The following is a 22,946-nucleotide window of genomic DNA, read 5'->3' on the forward strand; positions in this document are numbered from 1 at the left end:
ACGGGAAATTCTGGCCGGTATTAAATTTGCGGATTTACTGCCTTGGTAGATTTGGACAGTTTTTGAATCGGCATTTATCTCTTAGCACGTTCACAAAGAAGAATGCCACACAGTTTTGTATTCCTACTTTTAATTTCAACAACATTCAAATACATGTTTCATTAATTAAATGTGTCTGCTAAAACAGTATCTAATTTACAGTAACTAGTTATAGCATCTACAGTGTCACTGCAGCAACAAAGAAGGCCTTCTAAAAATGAGTTATAAATATTCATCGTTCTTATATGGCCCTTCAATTTTAAGATATCAGTAATTGGAAAGGATTACTAACTGCTGTACACTTAAACGATAGGCATTTGCTAACTCTCAGTTTTAAAACTTAGCTATGGTTCATTAATCTAACACAGTGCAATGATCACAGTATCATTTAGTAATTGCAGGACAGTACTGCCACATGTGAAAACATTAACAATAAAGCCAAAACTAAAATGCTTTTAAATTTAAAACTGATTAATAGACTATGGTGTAAATCTAATTTATTTTAACATATTGTTTAGGGACGTAGCGATACCTGCACGGTGGGTGTCTTATTAGTAGTATCTACGCGTAGCAACAATAACAATCCTAAGCAAATTTGCACCATTGTTAGAGACTTTCTAACAAGTCTGGCACAAACAATTTTGGCTGCTACTTAATTAACACCTTGTAAAAAGAAATAACACAAAAGTACTTAACCTAAAAAAGAACAGTCCTACAGGTACCACAGTCGCAGGCACAGTTTACACTGCCTCAGAGTTTCTGATCGCATCATAAATTCTAGATTTCCTAAATCTGATGAAGTTACATTTGGCAAAATACAGTGTGCAGGAGTGTTTTATTTTTCATAAATCCATCGATGGAAATGTCTGGTCTTCTTTTAATTTTTTTAAGCAAATTGGCTTCATCACTCACTGCCATTCTCATATTCACTGTGGCATCCAACACATTCTATCCCTTGCCCAGCGTGCGCTTCTTTAACCTGTGCTGCATACCACCAGTCTGTCAGGAGGGCGGGATCGCTCACTGTATGCCACAATCTGATTGGTGGAAGTATAATTGGCAATCCAATACAAACTGCCAATAAAGCCAAAATAAATTCCACACCAAAATGTCCCGTTATACAGTATGTCAAAGACAATATTAAAGGAATGTTGGTATTTCTTATGTGTTTCACTTAAAACCGGACATTAGGGCGTCCGGGTTTGTTAATTTCTGCCACCCAGACACAGATGCCAATTCCTGGACTGTCCAGTCAAACCCGGACAGGTGGCAACCCTAAGTATAATACTTGTTATCCAAACCAATTGGGACCAGGCGGAAATTGTTTAAATTACTTTCTAATTAAGAAACCTCCTAAAAACAATGCAACCCCTTTATCTGTAAATATATAACAGGCAGTACTGAACTGTGCTGTAAATAACAGAGGCTGAGGCCTGAATCGTTAATTTTCTATGCAAACAGGGCAGAAGAGCACAGCACAAAACAGGACAGGTTACTAGGGGCTGTTTGGCTAATACATACATAAAAGTAAATAACTCTGCTTGTTCCAGTACAGGTGAGTCGAAAAGCACTGTTGACCCTCCTATGGGAGTATTATTAAAATGGGTTTAATCTGTAATAGAACCTCTTTTACAGGAGGGCAATGTACAAGGTACGCTGGGTCACTGTTAAGTGTTTTTCAGTGAATCAGTGTGCAATTTGTACCATTTTGCTTTCTCAGAAAAGGGTGCTAATTGCATGACACATTAATTCAGTGTTCAATCAATACTCTGAAACAAACAGCTATAAAAAGAAGTGACTACTTAAACATCAAGCAAAACATTTTTAAATCTCTGACTGTCTAGACTGTGTAGCCAGAAGTAGTTTTATTGTGTTGACACACCCAAGAAAGAGGTTTTATATAATACACAATATATTATATCAATATATAATATACACAAGTTGTTTCATTAAACACACTTTTTTTTGTAAGCAAATTCAAATGTTCAAGCCAAGAACATAACATCCCACAGGAGTCTATAATGTAATTCATTGTAAATTCAACTGACTGGTTTAGGGGAGTGCAATAAAGTAAACTAGGTTTTAGGAAAGTGTGTAACTTTTTTTTTTTTTTTTTATTTAGTCGTTGCCAATTATTTATTTATTATTTTCTCCCCAATTTGGAATGGCCAATTATTTTTACGCTCAGCTCACCGCTACCACCCCTGCGCTGACTCGGGAGGGCGAAGACGAACACACGCTGTCCTCCGAAGCGTGTGTCATCAGCCGACCGTTTTTTTTTCACACTGCGGACTCACCATGCAGCCACCCAAGAGCTACAGCGTCGGAGGACAACTCAGCTCTCGGGCAGCTTACAGGCAAGCCTGCAGGCACCCAGCCAGACTACAGGGGTAGGACACCCTAACCCTCCCTCCCCCAGGCGCTCGGCCAATTGAGCATGCCTCCCCCTGGAAGCTCCTGTCCTCGGTCGGCAAAGGAATAGCCTGGATTCAAACTCGCAGCGTCCAGACTATAGGGCACATCCTGCACTCCACGTGGAGCGCCTTTACTGGATGCGCCACTCGGGAGCCCCTGAAAGTGTGTAACTTTATTCATAGAGCCTCAATGTCTTTTTGATGGCTGCAAATATGTATTTACATGTATTTCTAGACTAATGTATGTGTGTGTGTCTGTCCTGCAGGTCCCTGCAGCCTTCTTCTGGGAAGCTGAGCTACCCGGGGTCCAGGCCTCGCCCTGGGCCTGATCAGCAGTCCCCCTCCCTGATCCAACGTTACCTGGACTACATGGTGCCCGACCCCTACTCCTACCGCAAGGTCAGCTGCGCCCCTCACAGCACTTTGTTCATTAATAAATGTGCTATAGTACTTATGCCGTATTAATACAATGAACTGCAGCATTGGGCATTTCAGACACAGTGCACGATGTATTACTGTACAGTTCAGCTGTTTTATTATGTTCGTAACATCAGAAATCAACATTTCTGTAAGCTTGGTCAGTGGAGTTTGAGCATGGTGCAGATGAATGTGTCAGTATCGAGCACAGGCTCCTCTGGCGTTGATGCCATCTCTACATTGATGGGGCATGCTTCTGATCAGGCGGCAGGTCATGTCTTGTTATGTGTCTGTTAAAGAGCAACAGAGCCTAGACCCACTCAGAATGACTGGAAACACCATGAATCATATAGGAAATATAAAAACACAACTAAAAGGGACATTTGAAGCTATTTTACTCTTTAACTGTTTCTTGCTTTCTTCAGTCATAGCAAATATTAATGAGTCAATCAAGGAGCGACTGAATTAAAGTAATTTTCCATTGCACAGTTTAATTAGAAGACACTTAACACATCCCCATCTTCTCTTTATAGACAAACCAGCTGTCTACAGGAAGAGAGAGGAACAAATCAGTTTAGTAGCAGTGAAGCTGATCCTTTTTAGATTTAGATGAGCTTGTAGATTATTTAGCTTCTAGATTATAATGACACGAAAATATGATATTTGTGAATCAAGTACAAGAAATAATCAAGACTAAAAAATGATCCCAATGCTTATGTCAACTGAATCATTTTGTTTTGAGATCTTCTGACTGAAAAAATGATTCCCAGCATAGAGCCGATCATATCAGCGACAATGGGCTATCAGTGACAATGGGCTATCAGTGACATTGGGCTATCAGCGACAATGGGCCATCAGTGACAATGGGCTATCAGTGACAATGGGCTATCAGCGACAATGGGCTATCAGTGACAATGGGCTATCAGTGACATTGGGCTATCAGCGACAATGGGCTATCAGTGACAATGGGCTATCAGTGACAATGGGCTATCAGCGACAATGGGCTATCAGCGACAATGGGCTATCAGTGACAATGGGCTATCAGCGACAGTGGGCTATCAGTGACATTGGGCTATCAGTGACAATGGGCTATCAGCGACAATGGGCTATCAGTGACAATGGGCTATCAGTGACAATGGGCTATCAGCGACAGTGGGCTATCAGCAACAGTGGGCTATCAGCGACAAAGGGCTATCAGCGACAATGGGCTATCAGTGACAATGGTCTATCAGCAACAGTGGGCTATCAGCGACAATGCGCTATCAGCGACAGTGGGCTATCAGTGACAATGGTCTATCAGCAACAGTGGGCTATCAGTGACAATGGGCTATCAGCGACAGTGGGCTATCAGCGACAGTGGGCTATCAGCGACAAAGGGCTATCAGCGACAATGGGCTATCAGTGACAATGGTCTATCAGCAACAGTGGGCTATCAGCGACAATGCGCTATCAGCGACAGTGGGCTATCAGCGACAATGGGCTATCAGCGACAATGGGCTATCAGTGACATTGGGCTATCAGTGACATTGGGCTATCAGCGACAATGGGCTATCAGCGACAATGGGCTATCAGCGACAGTGGGCTATCAGTGACACAATGGGCTATCAGTGACAATGGGCTATCAGTGACAATGGGTTATCTTATAATGAAGGATTCAGTATAACCCTGGTGAATTGCAATGGGTTCATCCTGATCCTCTCTGTGTGTGTCTCTGTGTCTGCAGTTCAGATATTGCAATGGGTTCATCCTGATCCTCTATCTGTGTGTTTCTGTGTCTGTAGTATGGCTATTGCAATGTGTTCATTATGATCCTCTCTGTGTGTCTCTGTGTATGAAGTATGGATATTGCAATGGGTTCATCCCAGTCCTCTCTGTTTGTCTTTTTGTCTGTAGTATGGATATTGTAATGGGTTCATCACAATCCTCTCTGTGTGTCTCTGTGTCTGTAGTATGGATATTGCAATGGGTTCATCCTGATCCTCTCTGTGTGTCTCTGTGTCTGTAGTATGGATATTGCAATGGGTTCATCATGATCCTCTCTGTGTGTCTCTGTCTCTTGTATGGATATTGCAATGGGTTCATGCTGGTCCTCTCTGTGTGTCTCTGTGTCTGCAGTATGGATACCAGGACAGTAAGAAGCAGCTGGGTGCTCTCAATGCAGGGGACCCCCACCTGGGTCCTCTACAGGGAGGGTCTCGGCAGAGCGACAGAGACCGGCAGCTCCTGCGGGACCTCCTGATGTTGTATCTCTCCGGAGGCGACGCCTCGAGCCAGCCTGGGGCAGCATCCACCCCATACTACCAGGACGACTACGCACAGGACTACAGGAGGGGCAAGAGCAAGGACCACCTAGACGACTATGGAGACCTCAGACCTTTGGATGGTAATATACTGAGGTGTAACACCATGAGCATTATACAGGGCCTGACTGGCAGTATACACATGTATTAGGCTCAGAGAATAAAGGTACTGATCATATTAAATGATTCATCTGTACCTGATACTGCCGTATGGGTCAATGGACAGTAACAGCAACCACAAAAAAAAGAGTGACACTTTACATGGGGAACAACTGTCAAACAGAATCCCCAGATACCCACAAGGAGATATCAGATGGTTCTTAATTGACCACCAGCTGCAGTTGCTCCAATACTGAACAGCCAGCGCTGAGTGATGTTAAAGTAGTGCAAACCAAGTTTTAAAAATCCATTTTCTTCCCTCTTATTAGTACAGCCATGCCATCACTAGCTCCTATTCTCATGCATTTGAATTACAGCGCTATCAATAACATGTTGTTGCCGCTTCCTGGTTCACTTCATGTGTTGCAGTTTTTAGATGGGGTTGTGTTTTTAATTTACATTTCTTAAGATAGAAACAAAACAAGAGCCGGATTCACAGCACAAGTAAATGGAGACCAGTAATAGTGTTAATAAAGACAGATTTTGAAGTGATTGTATTTATCACAATAATTCCGGAAATCTTGACTGTTGTGCACTTGCATTCATTATATAGTGTAGGTCTCAAATGTGCAGTTTTGTAAGAAATACATGTTATTGTAAACCTGTATTTTTATTTGAAAACACGATAGTTGGTACTAAACTTGGTTAAAGCAATTTCTGTTTCCAAACCATGTCTTCAGACAGTGTTGCCCTTGATTGGTCATTAACATGCTTTGATCCAGAAGACACTGATGAACCAGGAAGGGCATGTGTAACATATATGCATTTTGTTAGCTACAATCATGTTAAAGCATTGGTTAGCTCTCATATTCAAAATGTGTTTGTATCTGCCTGCCTTGTAGACCCAGTCATGCAGAGATTAAGGGACATGCTGGACAAACACGGGATTGACCTTCAAGATCTGAGTGACCAGCAGCTGGCCAGCCTCTCTGCTGTGCTTCAGCTTCTGCAGGGCGCACAGAGCACAGGTACAGTGCAGTACATTGAGAAGGTACCAGAGAGTGGAGCTTGAGCTTCTGCAGGGCGCACAGAGCACAGATACAGTGCAGTACATTGAGAAGGTACCAGAGAGTGGAGCTTCAGCTTCTGCAGGGCGCACAGAGCACAGGTACAGTGCAGTACATTGAGCAGGTACCAGAGAGCGGAGCTTCAGCTTCTGCAGGGCGCACAGAGCACAGGTACAGTGCATTACATTGAGAAGGTACCAGAGAGTGGAGCTTCAGCTTCTGCAGGGCACACAGAGCACAGATACAGTGCAGTACATTGAGAAGGTACCAGAGAGTGGAGCTTCAGCTTCTGCAGGGCACACTGGAGTGCACAGATACAGTGCAGTACATTGAGAAGGTACCAAAGAATGGAGCTTCAGCTTCTGCAGGGCGCACAGAGCACAGATACAGTGCAGTACATTGAGCAGGGACCAGAGAGTGGAGCTTCAGCTTCTGCAGGGCGCACAGGAGTGCACAGATACAGTGCAGTGATTATGGAAGTCACAATGACCTTCACGGCTTAGCAGTTGAAGTAATTTGCTCACCAGAATTTCATTAAACTTTCTATAGACATTTGTTTCTGTGTGGACTTGTGCTTAGTGATGAGGATCGGGAGCTTAGGGATTCTGACAGTGTGGCCTAATTGTTAAAGGTGAGGACTGGGAGCCTGGAGATCTTTGAAATGTATGGATATTGAGGAATAGGCAACTGTGTAGCCTGTTAGTTTGAGACAGTATAACTCATTTTCCAACACAGGTGATGAAATCCCTGGTGACAGGGATATATAGTGGAGCTGGTTGTACTTTGCGACAGTGTATTTTTCTATATAAAGTATGTAGAAAACCACTTTTCTGTGGATATTCATACTGTGGATATTCATCATGGTCATCAACTCTTTTACCATTCCGATTATGATGTCATCAACTCTTTTGCCATTACGATTGTGATTTTGAATTTACAGGCGTGGGGGTGGTGGGGTATGTTACATAGTTAACAGGTTAGCCAGTTGATAGAGCTGAGGACCAGGAGCAAGTATGTGACTTGTTACAGTATGTGATATGGATCCAGTCATCAGTGTGCTTACAGTGATGTTTGCTTAGCTCCTGTCAGTAATCGGAAGCTCAATGTACCAGTGATGAAGTCATTATCCTCACAGTCTGTCTTTCTTTCTTTCTCTAGGTCACTTTGAGGACAATGCGACCCTGATTAAAAAGGTAATACACAGCATGCCATGTATATCCCCTGTGTGGTCAGCATAGTCAGTGCGCTTCACTTCTGTATTCTATTCATCTAGGGTTGGGGTGAGTCACCAGTATTAAGAAGTGGACACAAAGAAAAGCATTTTGTTGAAATGGAGTTATGCGCTTTAGTGATGTCTGCTATCCCTGCACCTTCAAAAAGCATTAAGAAAACAGGGGTTTTCTTTTTCCAGACATTGTTCTGGTATTGTTCTGTGTGCTTCATTAGACATACATGCTGCTTTTCCCTGTAAAGGTCGTGTTGACATTAAAGTTCACAGCAAAACCGTTAATGGGGTAGATGTGAAAGGAAATGTGTTGTGTTTCCTGAAGAAGAATATAATTTTTTGGTGATATCTTTAATTACACGTGGAGTAAATATTAACAATATTAATTAATTAATAGGCCTTTTCTGCAGGTAGATATTCTTCACCACACTCTTTAATTGTTCTTTTCCCATAATTTGAATTATAGTATACAAAATGATTATATGACTAAACTTTTATAGCAACACAATGTTATTTATATATACCAGTGTGTGTATATAATATTGTCACAAAGACGGCCAGAGTGGGTGGCGTCAGACCAGAAAGGAATACACAGACAGAGACGGTGGTGATGATGAGCTGAGTGCAATGGCTGCACTCAGCGTTTAATAACAAAATAAAAGGTTTAAACAACGGAATACAAAACAGGACACGGCACTTGACGCCAAAATAAACAGACAGACAAAACGACTGACACTAAACAAACGGTGCACGGACAGACAAACAAACACGGTGAGAACAAACACTTATCTTGCACGTTTTATTTTGTTTTTAGTTACTCCTCTCTCTCTCACCCGTTCTCCTCTTCCGAACACCCAACCTACGAGTGACTAAAAATGTGCCTATTTATACTGTTGTGCTGGGATTCAATTACTAATTAATTATTCACTTGAATCCCAGCACGTGAATTAATTCTGTGCAACCCCGTGCTCACATATTACATTTAACCAGCACGTGAAGTGATTTGTGCCCTCCTCGTGCCTAAATACAAATCTACACTTTTTAAATACACGTGAAACACAGACCCGTTTATATCCCGTGTACCAATCTATACACCAACATTAACATACGCAACATACAACACATAACACACAAATGCACACAGGGGCGGGGCGCATTGCCACAAATATATATAAATATATTGTGGAAGACGCTCTCTTCCGGGTTCTTTCTCAGCACTGTTTTACAAACCAAGACCACAGGTGTTTGTTTTTTATGTGCTTGCGCATGTTTTATTTTCACACAACAATTAAAAATAAACAAAACAAAACCTAGCTCTCAAATCGAGCCCTAACTCAACATACAGGAACCTCGCTATAAACAGGACAACTACACTGTTTCCCTGTAAAACAAAACACAAATACACAAAATAAACTTTGCAGTATGTTTGCAAAGTAACACAGAGTACCTTTTCTCATAACGGTCCACGACCGGGCTCTTCCTTCGTCAGCCCTGAATGAATAATCTGTGGGGTTTTTATTCCACACAAAATGAACAAAATACAGGCAGCTGGGACTAATTTACAATTGTGGCTAACTGCCAGAACAATTAACACATTATTAAACACACATTTTCACGTGTGTTTTGCAGGTAGGATTTTAACCCCCTCCCTGCCCTGCTACACATCCTTCCCCTTGTTTTTTCAAGACAGAGGCCATACCACAGCCACCTCACTCCACCCTTAAAGGACCACCCTCCCTCAAGTCCCATCTTTTTAATCTTCGCCCTCTTCCATGGACGGGCTTGAGGGTGGGTTGATCTTTCCTCCGGCGCCCACAGGAAGGGACCACACACGGCAGGGATGGACCCGGACGGCTTGACCTGGGCGACTGAAGCGTAGGCCGGTGACCAGGAAGTGAGCAGCGACAGGCAGAAGTGGGCAGCTCGGGATCGGCGCAGCGACGTCTGGGTCCTCAGAGGGAACACAGTGGAAGGAAGGGGGAGCGCACGCGACGTCTGACGCCCGCGGTGTGACGTCTTAGGTTCCAGGGGAAGCGGAGTAAGGCACCGTGCGCACAATTATGCATGCGACCTGGGCATAAGGGTTTAGTGCAGGGAGTTTAACGGGCATTCGGCCTGGAGTCCACGAAGCCGGGGCACGGGACCGTACTTAACAGCGCCGGAGTAACTCTCACAGGCTGTGGCTGAGGCTGTGATGGAGGTGGGTGATCACCTCCTCCCCCCTTGACTGCAGCTCGTGGCTCCGGAGACGGCAACGGCTCCACCCCCTCTGGTGCTGGAGACGGGCAACGGCTCCACCCCCTCTGGCTCAGGAGACGGCAACGGCTCCACCCCCCCACCCCCTCTGGTGCTGGAGACGGCAATGACTCCACTCCCTCTGGCTCCGGAGACGGTAACGGCTCCACCCCCCTCTGGTGCTGGAGACGGCAACGGCTCCACCCCCTCTGGCTCAGGAGACGGCAACGGCTCCACCCCCTCTGGTGCTGGAGACGGCAACGACTCCACTCCCTCTGGCTCAGGAGACGGCAATGGCTCCACCCCCCTCTGTGCTGGAGGACGGCAACGGCTCCACCCCCTCTGGTGCTGGAGACGACAACGGCTCCACCCCCATCTGGCTCAGGAGACGGCAACGGCTCCACCCCCTCTGATGCTGGAGACGGCAACGACTCCACTCCTCTGGCTCAGGAGACGGGCAACGACTCCACTCCCTCTGGCTCAGGAGACGGCAACGACCCACTCCCTCTGCTCAGGAGACGGCAACGGCTCCACCCCCTCTGGCTCAGGAGACGGCAACGCTCCAACCCCCTCTGGTGCTGGAAACGGCAACGGCTCCACCCCCTCTGGCTCAGGAGACGGCAACGGCTCCACCCCCTCTGGCTCAGGAGACAGCGGTGCTTCTCCCTGTTGGGAAAAACACTGGCCAGTTTTTGGAGCAGCAGGTCTAATTCTGTGGGCTCTGGTACCTGAAGCCTCCATGCTTGCCTCCATCTCCTGTTGTCTTCTTGCTGCTGTACAACCATTTTATTTACTTCCTCAATTAATTACTTTAAATCATTTTTTCTGACTCGGAGTGCTGCCCTTTTCTGACACTACTCAAGTACAAACTTAACATACAGGAACCTCTTTATAAACAGGACAGCTACGCTGTTTCCTGTAAAACAAAACACAAATGCACAAAATAAATGTTGCAGTACTACGTTTGCAAAGTAACACAGAGTACCTTTTCTCATAACGGTTCCATGACTGGCTCTTCCTGCTCAGCAGCCCTGAATAAGAGATCTGTGTGTTTGCAGGGAGGATTTTTAATCCTCTCCCTGCCCATCTTATATTATAACTATTTGAGTATAGCCAAAAAAAATCTTGTTCGTACATCTTGTATGTGGACCAGCACTGCTATTCACACGTTACAGAACAAAAACAGAAGTTTGCTATTTGTTCTGAATCTGCAGTATACTGTTTCCATTGCTGGCAATGGTCTTGCTCGGGTTTATTCAGGGTTCTAGAGTACACTGGAATTACAAATGATATCCTGTGACAGTCTGGCTGAGTCGTGTCGTCAGAACCAGGAAATGAACACACAGCACTACGAGTGAACTAGTGAATGAAAGCGCTGCTGCGCGGGTTATTAATTACGGGAAAATAAAAGGTTTTAACGAACACAAAAACACTTTGTAAAATAAAAACAGTAAACAGCACAGTAGCCAAAATGAACAGACAATAAACAGACAGACAAACGAGTGAACGCAGACACAAACAAGTACACGTAGTAGCAATTGTTAAATATCTCCTCTCTCTCACCCGTTCTCCACTCACGAACACACAACCCCGTGTGAGTAAAACGTGCATTTATATATACTATTGTGCCGGGATTCAATTACTAATTAATTATTCACTTGAATCCAGCACGTGAATTAATTATGTGCAACCTTGTGCTCACATATTAAATACTTTAAATGCACGTGAAGTGATGTGCCATCCTTGTGCCTAAATACAATTATACATTTTAAATAACTAGTGCTGCACACACCCATTTATATCCCATGCAGCCATCTCTATACACCAACATTAAACACCACCACGCAACATACAACACAGAAATGCACACAGAGGCGGGGCACATTGCCACATACCACAGTAGAGCACAGTTAACAGAATGGATCTGGGAGTTATCGGGGGTCACTAGCAGAGAAACCACCTTAAAAAGCGTGGACACAGTTAACCCAAACCAATACTTAAAGCAGTGTTTCTCAACCGGTGTTACGTGTGCAGGTGTTCCGTGGAAAAAAATGAAAACATTACTGTTAGCTAGCTAGCTAACGTTAGCCTAGTTAGTTAGCTAACGTTACATTTACATTAAGCCCTCATACCGTTTGAAATACGTAGCTAACGTTAGCTAATACAATGTTTCTCACAATTAACTCATCATACACACGCATTTGTATTGTATGTAAAAAAATATATAATAATCAGCTACAAGCAAGTAACGTACGCTAAGTAGGCTGATAGCTAGCGGTGTGTTTCTGTCACGTGAGACATAACTATAGCGACAAAGCAATTTTCGACAATTTTACATGTGTGAGTTAAGTTTTTTCAAGCCTTATACATCAAGAACAAACAAAGAGAGTGGCTGCGATCTGTGGAACAAGAACTCTGAGTGTCACTGTCAACGATTCCCCAAGATTAAACACCTATGTGCCACAAAACAGGCACAAGTGTCACACTGATTTTTTTTGCCTTACATAGAAGACTATGAATAGCAGCACACACAACACTTTTGTCAACCAATTGTTTTTAATTTCACTTCGATCTTCAATTACAGTGTTGAGCGCATACGCTCATATATATATGGATGTTTACCGTGTTAAGGACAATGCTTTCAGTTTTGAGCATTCTGACATGGTTTTTCTTGGCTTTTATAATGCCTAATTAGCAACATAATTTGAAGTGGTTAAACTAGTTTTTATTTGAATTACTATTTTGATTAATAATTAAAATGAACACAATGCTATATTAGCTTAAATCAGTTGTTTGTCTTATACTAAGTGTTTTGTTCTCGATTTGAATAGGAGTGCTCATTGCAATGTTTAATATTGTCATTTGTTACATTTTAGTCCATGTCTTTAGTCAAAAACATGGATTGTTTATCCTGAAACATGATGGTGCAATTGCAACAGACAATCTGAAGTTTAAACCTGAGGTTTACATCCAGTTTAAACCTCAATCACCCAATCTGATTCAGATGGTCCGTTGCAATTGCACCAATAAGTTTATAATGGTATTTTTTATTATTTTTGTCAGTAATGATTTGCCCGTTGGGAATGCAGTGCCACAGTGCACTGATTGCCTATGTACAATTAGTAATATAAAAGCAATACTATCTGTGATTAAACTACAATTTTAAGATTATGTAATGTGGTGTGCCTCAGGAATAATTTTCAAGTGCCCCGGGTGTGCCTTCCCTAAAAAAAAGGCTGAGAACACTGACTTAAAGTACACTACAGAAAACCAGGACCCAGAGGACACAGCTGGAAACCAGGACTAGAGGACACAGCTGGAAACCAGGACTAGAGGACACAGCTGGGAAACCACTACCAGAGGACACAGCTGGAAACCAGGACCAGAGGACACAGCTGGAAACCAGGACTAGAGGACACAGCTGGAAAACCACTACCAGAGGACACAGCTGGAAACCAGGGATCAGAGGACACAGCTGGAACCAGGACTAGAGGACACAGCTGGAAACCACTACCAGAGGACACAGCTGGAAACCAGGACCAGAGGACACAGTTGGAAACCAGGACTAGAGACACAGCTGGAAACCACTACCAGAGGACACAGCTGGAAACCAGACCAGAGGACACAGCTGGAAATCAGGACTAGAGGACACAGCTGGAAACCACTACCAGAGGACACAGCTGGAAACCAGGATCAGAGGACAGCAGGAAACCAGGACCAGACACAGCTGGAAACCAGGACAAGAGGACACAGCTGGAAACCAGGACCAGAGGACACTGATGGAAACCAGGACCAGAGGACACAGCTGGAAACCAGGATCAGAGGACAGCTGGAAATAAAGTGGCGATAGACAGGACAGGCGGAATGAGACACTTATTCACACAGAGAGTGGTGAGGGTATGGAATGGGCTACCTAGCCATGTTGCTGAAGGAGACACTTGTTCACACAGAGAGTGGTGAGGGTATGGAATGGGCTACCTAGCTATGTTGCTGAAGGAGACACTTGTTCACACAGAGAGGGGTGAGGATATGGAATGGGCTACCTAGCTATGTTGCTGAAGGAGACACTTGTTCACACAGAGAGTGGTGAGGGTATGGATTGGGTGACCTAGCCATGTTGCTGAAGGAGACACTTGTTCACACAGAGAGTGGTGAGGGTATCTATTGGGTTACCTAGCCATGTTGCTGAAGGAGACACTTTTTCACACAGAGAGTGATGAGGGTATGGAATGGGCTAGAGTGATGAGGGTATGGATAAGCCGCTTATCCAACAAACACAAAAAACAGTTACCAAACCGTAACTAAACACAGGGTTAATTTCTGTAGTAAGGGATTATATTCCTTTTCACAGACCATGTAAAATTAACTTGCCTTTAGTCTTCACACACTCTCTCACTCGCGATCACCGAGCACTGACAAAGCGACAGCTTATATCTCTGCCTGATTTAGCTTAATTGGAGACAGCTTGACTTCAGCTGCTCCTACTAATCAGCTAGTTAAGCATGAGAGAGAACTGGCTCCTGATCCCCTAATGGACATTCTGCACATACCCCTTTTCTTTAAAAAGTTTTAAGATCAGGAGCTTTCTGGGAACAGTGTCCTCTTCATTCTCAAGCTGATATATCTATTTTCCAACACAATACCACACACCCTATTACAGTATGGAATGGGTTACCTAGTCATGTTGATGCTGAATCACTTGTATCTTTTAAGAACCAAACAGCTACTTGGAATCGGATGCGTTCATTCATTTTCTTATGTTCTTTTTCATGTTCTTCTTAGTTTGGAGCTATTTACCAGAAAATATTTCCCACTTAAGATCTCACCAAATCTGCAATTCTGCCCTCTCATCTGTTTCTTTTTCTACCTTTTCTGTGGCCTTGTGACTGTGGAACTAGCGCCATCCACCCGTGCAAGGTTAGTGTCCAATTGGGGGATAGGTAGACACACATTCCTCTTACTGAACCACTGAGAGAAGATCATTCACACTTTATCAATCAGGGTGGAGTCCACAGCACCCAGAGATAGGAGTGTGAGTGTGAACCTAAACTCATTTCAACATTGAAAAAGACTTCGAGCTGAAATGTTTCTCATAGAATTCTAACTATTGCGAGGGAAGCTTCTTTTATACCACAAGCACTTTTCTATTAATAAACAACTTAAAGGAGGCTGTGTGGTCCAGTGGTTAAAGAAAAGAGCTTGTAATTAGGAGGTCCCCGGTTCAAATCCCACCTCAGCCACTGACTCATTGTGTGATCCTGAGCAAATCACTTAACCTCCTTGTGCTCCGTCTTTCGGGTGAGACGTAGTTGTAAGTGACTCTGCAGCTGATGCATGGTTCACACACCCGAGTCTCTGTAAGTCGCCTTGGATAAAGGTGTCTGCTAAATAAATAAATAAATAATAATAATAATAATAATAAAGAGAATAAAGAAATACTGTACCAGATTCATTAATCCATACATTACCATACCAATTTCATTTGTATAGCATCCTTCATGAACAAGCACTTTACAAAAATATTACAAACTAAAAAGAGCACTAAAACTGATCGCTTTAGAAAAACCAAAAGGTGTTGATTTAGGAGTATACCTTGTTTGGAGTCTGAAATGTTGTTGTTACAGGTAAGTGCCACAAGATGGCAGTATATACTGCACAAAGAAAAAGAATAGCAGCAGCATATCAGAGAGTGTGTTTGTTTCAAGTACCTCAAGTGGGTTAAGCAGCCCCTCCAATTTTTAATAACATGCAAATTGAGTCACCCAAATAGGATTTTCTTCTTCTTTCACATACCTGCCAAATCCTAGGGATCTGAAGATCTCAACTTTCACAGGCTCCAGATAACAAGATGTGCTTAATAAGATTTAAGAGTCAATCCAGGGCATGTACAATTAAAAGGGAGATAGTTCTTCCCTGTAATTAGGCACATTTTGTTATATAAAAAGAATCATGATTCATGTAACAGCATCCCACATGAATGCACCTTTATGGAAGTAGATTTGAAATCGCTGTATGGTGCGAGCTGATTATAGCTTGAATATACCATTAACTGCACAGGACTGTAATGGCCTCAATGGTGTGTATACCAGCTGCCCTGTAAGTAGAGTGCTTTTCTCAGAGATGTGGGTCACTCCATGGTTATTTGAAGGCCAAGTGAGCTGTGTGAAGCCATTACTAAAGGACTCACTGGTTCCAAACCTAAGACTCAGACTTCTGACAGCTCACACTGGGGTTGAGGCTTTGGAAGACCAACTGGCCCTGATCTCTCAGGAGTCCTTCCAACATCTTGTAGACTCCATGCCCAGTCATGCACAAGCTGTTATTGCTGCAGGAGGTGACCGACATGCTAATTGTGTTGAGCACTGAGGGGTGCAACAGTGCTTATAGGTCCAACTGCTGTTTACAGATAACAGAACCAGACCTATGCGTACATGCAAAACCAGGGGCAGGTGCTTGATTGCAGTGAATGACAAATAAAACACAATTTAATAATAATTATATTAGGCCAGTCAGCAGTAGTATACAGTACATAGACTGTACTTCACTTGATTAATAATGATAATATAAATATACATTTTCAGTGCTACCCCATTATAATGTGATTGTCGAGGTCCATAATTAGGAGACCGCACTATTTGGGTTTCGCCTTGTAACACACAATTTGCAGGTACTCGAATCCACGGTTTATTGGGACGATTGTTCCCAGCCCCTATTAGCCTGGGCCAGACCAAAAACAACAAAAGGTCTTGCACTGTCACAGCAGCACATTCACACAGCCGCTTTTGCTGTCAGCCATGGTTCGCACTGTATATCTGGAACGTTCACCCAATGTTTGTGAGGTGAATTGCATCATGGGGGAAATGAAAGCAGCAACCTTACCATGTAATAACTGATTCCACACTATAATGGGTCACAGATTAACGGGGTAGCACTGTATATACAGTTGTAGTCAACCAGTGGAAATTTATAATTTCCAGAAATTTCTTGAAAACAAAGAATTTTAGGGAAAATCGTTTGTAGCAAAAGTTTTGCTTTTGTGGATGAAGAAATTATTTATTTCAGCAATGTTTGTGCTCGTGGTGCAAATACAGTTAATCGTCACACAAGTGCAATGTTGTCCGGGTTTGGTGCTGGCCTGTAGCGACTGCTCCGCATCATGTTAGTCGTCTAATAACAACAAACAAACAGTTTTTAGACACGACAAAACAAACAAAACACTCACGATTACAATACGGGTCTCCTTCCGGTTTAGCGTTAACCATAACAAAGGAACAGATCACCTCGCTACGCCCTCTTATATACCGTCAGTCATGACCCCTTGGATAACGATTGCGACCGCTCCTCCAATCCACGGCTGCCACATAATTTCCCTTCCGGGTCGATGATTTAGTGTACTGTAGCTCCACCCCATTTCTTTGTGTTGCTTCGTGCAGTGTGGTCATTTGTGTTGAAATGTCTGGCAACAGGAGACGTAGAGGTGTGAATCTTATACTTTGTAGATGTTCCATGAAGCAATCAGCTAAACACTGTTTTGTTTCTCCGATGTACAGTTTGTTACACGTCACACAGCCAATGCAGTATACTACTCCTTTACTGGTGCAAGTAAAAGTCTCATGATAAGTAAATGAAGATTATGCCCCTTTGATTGCTGGAATATAATATATATAAATATATATATATAGTAGCGTTTTAGGTCCTAGCGAGATGGTGGAATCAAGCAAAGGGACAGTAATCAATTTTGGGGCGGGTCAAGACCCATATTTATTTAGAAATTAAGGGGGGTTTGGAGAACACACACACACACAAGACTGGAGCCAGCTCCTCTCAGTCTACTACGATTCGTCTCTAGCCTCTGTGCTTTCCTCTCTTCTCCTCTTTCTCTCTCTGGTCTACTCCGGCAGTGGTCTTGCTGCCCCTCTCACTCTTCTCCGCCAGTCGCATCCCATCACTGTTCCCTCACGTCTGTTACCCCTTGTATCCTCAAGGTTGTTTTCCCCTCCAACTACTTTTAATGTTTGTTTATGTTTGTCGTGTTGTTTCTTTTTACTCTCGTCCAACTGCTACCGCTGCGATGACGCAAGGCCCCGCCCCCAATTGTCCCCTTCACCAATAGGGGCGCCCCTTGAGTGTCACCTTACTGCTGGAACGTCTCTTCCTCGTGAAGTCCACAAGCCCCCGCAAGACGTTACACTATATACACACTAGTGCTCAAAAGTTTGGAAACAACAAATGATTTACAGCAAAGGGTGGGGATTGTATTGCTCATTTTTCCTCACTCAGACCAACCATGACAAGACATGTCATAGGTAGAATGGTCCCCCGAAATGTTCTCCTTTGTCTAGGAAAGCAGTACAACTGGGTATGGTGAGTTTGTTGTTGGATAACTTCACTCAGACTACTTGCTCATTAAAAATCTTGATATACTTGAATAGACAATTGTTTTAATGAGCAGTCCATCTCACAAATTCAGTGGTAGCCTAAATATGATTAATTTACTAACAATGCTGAATGACTGGGATTGCAAGAGATTTAAATTCACAGCTGTTCTGTTCAGTGGTGGCAGTGCAGTGTTACATCATCTATTCAGACATTGTTGCCTTGTGTCTCTGTGTTGCCTCCACAGGCCATGGTCACAGAAGGTCACATGATGCACCTGGATGAGACGGAGACTGACCCTTCAGAGAAGCAGACTGATCAGAGTGTGGCCCCGGACACTGCGAGCGGCCAGTCTGCCGTCGGGCCCCTGACAGGCAGCCCTGACAGCCCGGAGAAAGAGAGCAAGGGAGGTGTGGAGACCGGCAGCGGGCCCCAGGTGGAGAATAAGAGTGATCAGAGTGTGGAGAGCACAGGGACCCCAGCACACCACAAAGAGGAGTACGGCTACATTGTCACCAATCAGAAGTAAGGGGAAGCTGCTGTTACCTGCCTTTGTCATGGCAAACTTCTTCTGGTGACTTACATCAGAATTTCCTCCAGTACCGAATAGTGCAAGTCATGTGATGGTTTTGTCCTTGTGAATCATATATATATATGTATATACTGTATATATACATATATATGTTAGAGGTCGGCACAGGTAGAAAATTCGGAACTAAATTCTGTCTTGTGAATACATAACAAAGACATCCAAGCAAAGCACTGGGTGGAATTTCTTTACCAAGCAGGAGAAAATGGAATTTTCAAACTCTGCCAAGGAACTATTTCATTCAAAGGAGGAAGCACACTTACTTAATGTGCTCCACATTATTTTATTTTAATTTTATTTATTTGCTTATTTATTTTCAAATAAAGGCTACTTATTTTATCTTTTCCTGAGTGGCGCATCCAGTAAAAGCACTCGCGTAGAGTGCAGGATGCACCCTATAGTCTGGATGTTGCCGCTTCAAGTCCAGGCTATTCCTTTGCCGACCGAGGACGGGAGCTCCCAGGGGGTGGCGCCCAATTGGCCTCCCTGGGGCGGAGGGAGGGTTAGGTCGGCCAGGGTGTCTTCGGCTCGAAATCAGAACAGCTCCCACAGGGGCTCCCGAGTGGCGCATCCAGTACAAACACTTGCTAGAGTGCAGGATGCGCTCTATAGCCTGGACGTCACGAGTTTGAGTCCAGGCTATTCCACAGCCGACCGTGGACGGGAGCTCCCAGGGGGCGGCGCTCAATTGGCCGAGCATCGCCAGGGGGGAGGGAGGGTTAGGTCGGCCAGGGTGTCCTCGGCTCACCGCACACCAGCGACCCCTGTAGTCTGGCCGGGCGCCTGCGGGCTTGCCTGTAAGCTGCCCAGAGCTGCGTTGTCCTCTGACGCTGTAGCTCTGAGGCGACTGCACGGTGAGTCTGCAGAGTGTAAAGAAGGAGTACAGCATGTGTTCATCTTCGCCCCTCCCGAGTCAGCGCAGGGGTGGTAGCGGTGAACCTAAAAATAACTGGGCATTTCAAATTGGGGAGAAAAATAATAAAAACTAATTGGCAACGACTAAATTTATAAAAAAAAAAAAAAAAAAAAAAGAACAGCTCCCACAGGTATTTTGGTTTGGGGTTATGAGAACACAGATAAATTGGTTAGGGGTTTTGAGAGCACAGATATATTGGTTAGGGGTTTTGAGAACACAGTTATATTGGTTAGGGGTTTTGAGAACACAGATATATTGGTTAAGGGTTTTGAGAACACAGCTATATTGGTTAGGGGTTTTGAGAACACAGTTATATTGGTTAGGGGTTTTGAGAACACAGTTATATTGGTTAGGGGTTTTGAGAACACAGATATATTGGTTAAGGGTTTTGAGAATACAGCTATATTGGTTAGGGGTTTTGAGAACACAGCTATATTGGTTAGGGGTTTTGAGAACACAGATATATTGGTTAGGGGTTTTGAGAACACAGATATATTGGTTAGGGGTTTTGAGAACACAGATATATTGGTTAGGAGTTTAACAAACAGGTTGAATCAAAAACAACTCACCAGTTGAGAAATCCCATATTAAACCAAGGGCCGCCATTGCACTGTCCCGTGGTAAATTACTCAAAACTACATGTGACGCTATAGCAAAGTGTACTGTAAACCTGAAATAAAAGAAGACAGTCCTGTGATCCTGTTTTCTATGGTGTGTTGTGTATATCAAGACAAACGCTTATCCAAGATTTCTCTTCTTTAGGTTTTTCTGTCTGTTCATCTGTCTGTCAAGTTGTGATGAAACTTGGTAATAATATTATAGCTATAGAAAATATCAGAATATGGGGATTTAGGTAGGCTCCTGTTGATGCATACATCAATAAATCACAATGTCAGTTTCACATACTGTGGACGAAGGTATTGTCAAGGTGGAGAGTGATCTTATTTTACTAATGTTCTGGTGTTTAACCCTTACCAACAGCTCTGGCATACTGAGGTTAAACTATAAGTGAAGGACTTGTCCGGAATGTTACTTTACTTAGTTTCTCATAGTTACAGTCTGTTAATCATGCAACAGCAAGGTGTCAAGATGAGAGCATTCACTGGCACAGGGGTTCGGGTTACCTGTGTACTGTAATGTTGAAGCTGAAAGAAGCGTTTGAAAGCTCTAGGTTGGCCATGGTTGGTAAGGGTTTTGGTTTCCAAACTGCTCCCCCACCCCCAACTACACCCTACCCTCAACTGCAGTCTAAGGGTGCGATCCCACTGGGGTTGTTTGGAAGTTTGTCTTCGAATTCACTATTTTGATTAGAGTGTAGCTTAAACATTTCTTTGTGTAACTACACACGGAACTGAACTCTATACTTTTAATTAATGAGTGTATACAACACGCAGATGTATGCTAACCAATGGAGTGTAACACACTATTTGTAAGAAATGCAGTGTGGACACACCCTAAGACTGCTTTGCACTTCAGTGGTGTGACTGTCGCTGAGAAAGATTTCTAGTCTCTGTAGTCGTGTGACTGTTTGCTGATCCCAGGGAGACTGGTTGCCACAGTTTTTTTTTCTCAGCTCTGTCTGGTCACGTTGCACCACCGTTTCATGATGGTCGCAAGACTGAATTATGAACCAGCATTAAGGCAGCCCTGTTGTCTCCCTGTCTTTGTCTCGCCAGGCCCCTGAGTCTATTTGATGGCGTGAGGTTACTGGAAACCCTGGCTGAGAGGATCCACCTTACCACCAGCACTTTTATCAACATCAGGTATGGCGATTTAGGGCTGCCTATTTCAGTAAGTACCCTTTAGACCTCACTTCGAAGCCCAAGCAGCCTTTTAAATCCCAGCAAGTCTTCATTATAATTACAGACTAAATTGTTTACTCTAAATAAGCCTGATAATGACCCCAAAAACAAATCCCTGAAGCTTTGGAAAGACAGCCTTACAGGGGGCGAGGGAGCAGTTCAATCTCCATGCCCATCCAAGCCTTTGCCTTTCTGAGACCCATGTCAGTGATGCTGGTTTTGTGATGTGGTTGGTTCTCTAGTGAATGCTCGGCTGAGACCATCAAATTCATTTCATTGTGAAAAGCCAGCATCCCACATGAGTAGCTTGTTGTAAAAATGTGGAACAGTGTTTCTAGTTAGAACATATCTCATGACTCTTTGGCGATCGTGAGATATCCTTACATGTGATTACACTTTACCCTTATTTTGATACTTTGTCCTCATCCGACTCGGGAAACAGGAGCAATCCTTCTTCAAAGTGGAGACTAAAAGTCTGGTGGGGATCTGGATCTGGACAGTGCTATTTTAATTTTTTTACTTGACCACATTTTTAGACATGTTGTTGTTTTTTCTCTGCTGCACACAGGCTTTTATTGAAAAGACAGTGTCTGTGTTTGACTGAGCCCGGGTAATGCATCTTCATACTGAGGCACGCAGCACTGACAATACTGCATTGTTGACAAGCTCTTCGTTTTCTTTATTGTGGCAGGATAAAAGCCCTTAATGTATACAGTGGCAGACAAAAGTATTTGGGCAGCTAAAGAGAAAAACCACAGAGAAAGTGATTTCTATCATTTCTAATTGTTCTATTGAAAGAAAAATTAAAGTAGAGATTCAGCTTTATAATAAAACAACAAATTATTACATAACATGCATAAAATGAAAAATAACATGCAAAAACTAATTTCATACTTTGACAAAAATATATGGGCAGCCTTACATTAGTATTTTGTGTGCCCACCCTTTGCTTCCTTTACAGCTTGCAGTCGTTTTTTGTATTTTGAAACCAGTTCCTGGGGTCTTTCCATAGATATTTTTTCCCATTCTTCAACACATACAGCTTTGAGTTCTGCAATCGACTTTGGTTTCCTTTTTGCAACAGCAGCCATCAAGTCAATCCAAAACATCTCAATGGGATTCAAGTCTAAGGATTGAGATGGCCAATCCATAACAGTAATCTTCCTTTTTTTCAGAAATTCCTTTGTAGACTTTGCAGAATGCTTAGAGTCATTATCCTGCTGGAATACAAACTTCTGTCCAAGAAGCCTTCTAGCACTGAGTAACAAATGAGAGTGCAAAATGTATTGATATTTTGCAGCATTCATTGATCCTTCTACAATACAAAGGTTGCCAGTGCCTGAGGAAGAAAAACAAGCCCATACCATCACACAACCTCCACCATGTTTAACACTGGGCATTATGAGCTTTTCTTTAAATTATTCTCCTCTCTTCCTCCAAACAAATTGTTGATTTCTTGGTGAAAAA

At 43.4% G+C, this 22,946-nt stretch overlaps 1 protein-coding gene across 1 annotated transcript in view; it reads left to right on the plus strand.

The window, feature by feature from the left end:
- LOC117410794 (receptor-type tyrosine-protein phosphatase-like N) overlaps positions 1–22,946 on the plus strand; it is a 190,673-nt gene that overhangs the window by 61,865 nt on the left and 105,862 nt on the right. The window contains exons 5-10 of the mRNA XM_034017621.3: positions 2,720–2,852; positions 4,986–5,253; positions 6,172–6,297; positions 7,495–7,529; positions 18,420–18,697; positions 21,354–21,440. Coding sequence (XP_033873512.3) covers positions 2,720–2,852; positions 4,986–5,253; positions 6,172–6,297; positions 7,495–7,529; positions 18,420–18,697; positions 21,354–21,440 — 927 coding nt within the window. The remainder of the gene's footprint in view (positions 1–2,719; positions 2,853–4,985; positions 5,254–6,171; positions 6,298–7,494; positions 7,530–18,419; positions 18,698–21,353; positions 21,441–22,946) is intronic.

The sequence above is a fragment of the Acipenser ruthenus genome, chromosome 10, assembly GCF_902713425.1.
Source record: "Acipenser ruthenus chromosome 10, fAciRut3.2 maternal haplotype, whole genome shotgun sequence".
NCBI lineage: Eukaryota > Metazoa > Chordata > Actinopteri > Acipenseriformes > Acipenseridae > Acipenser > Acipenser ruthenus.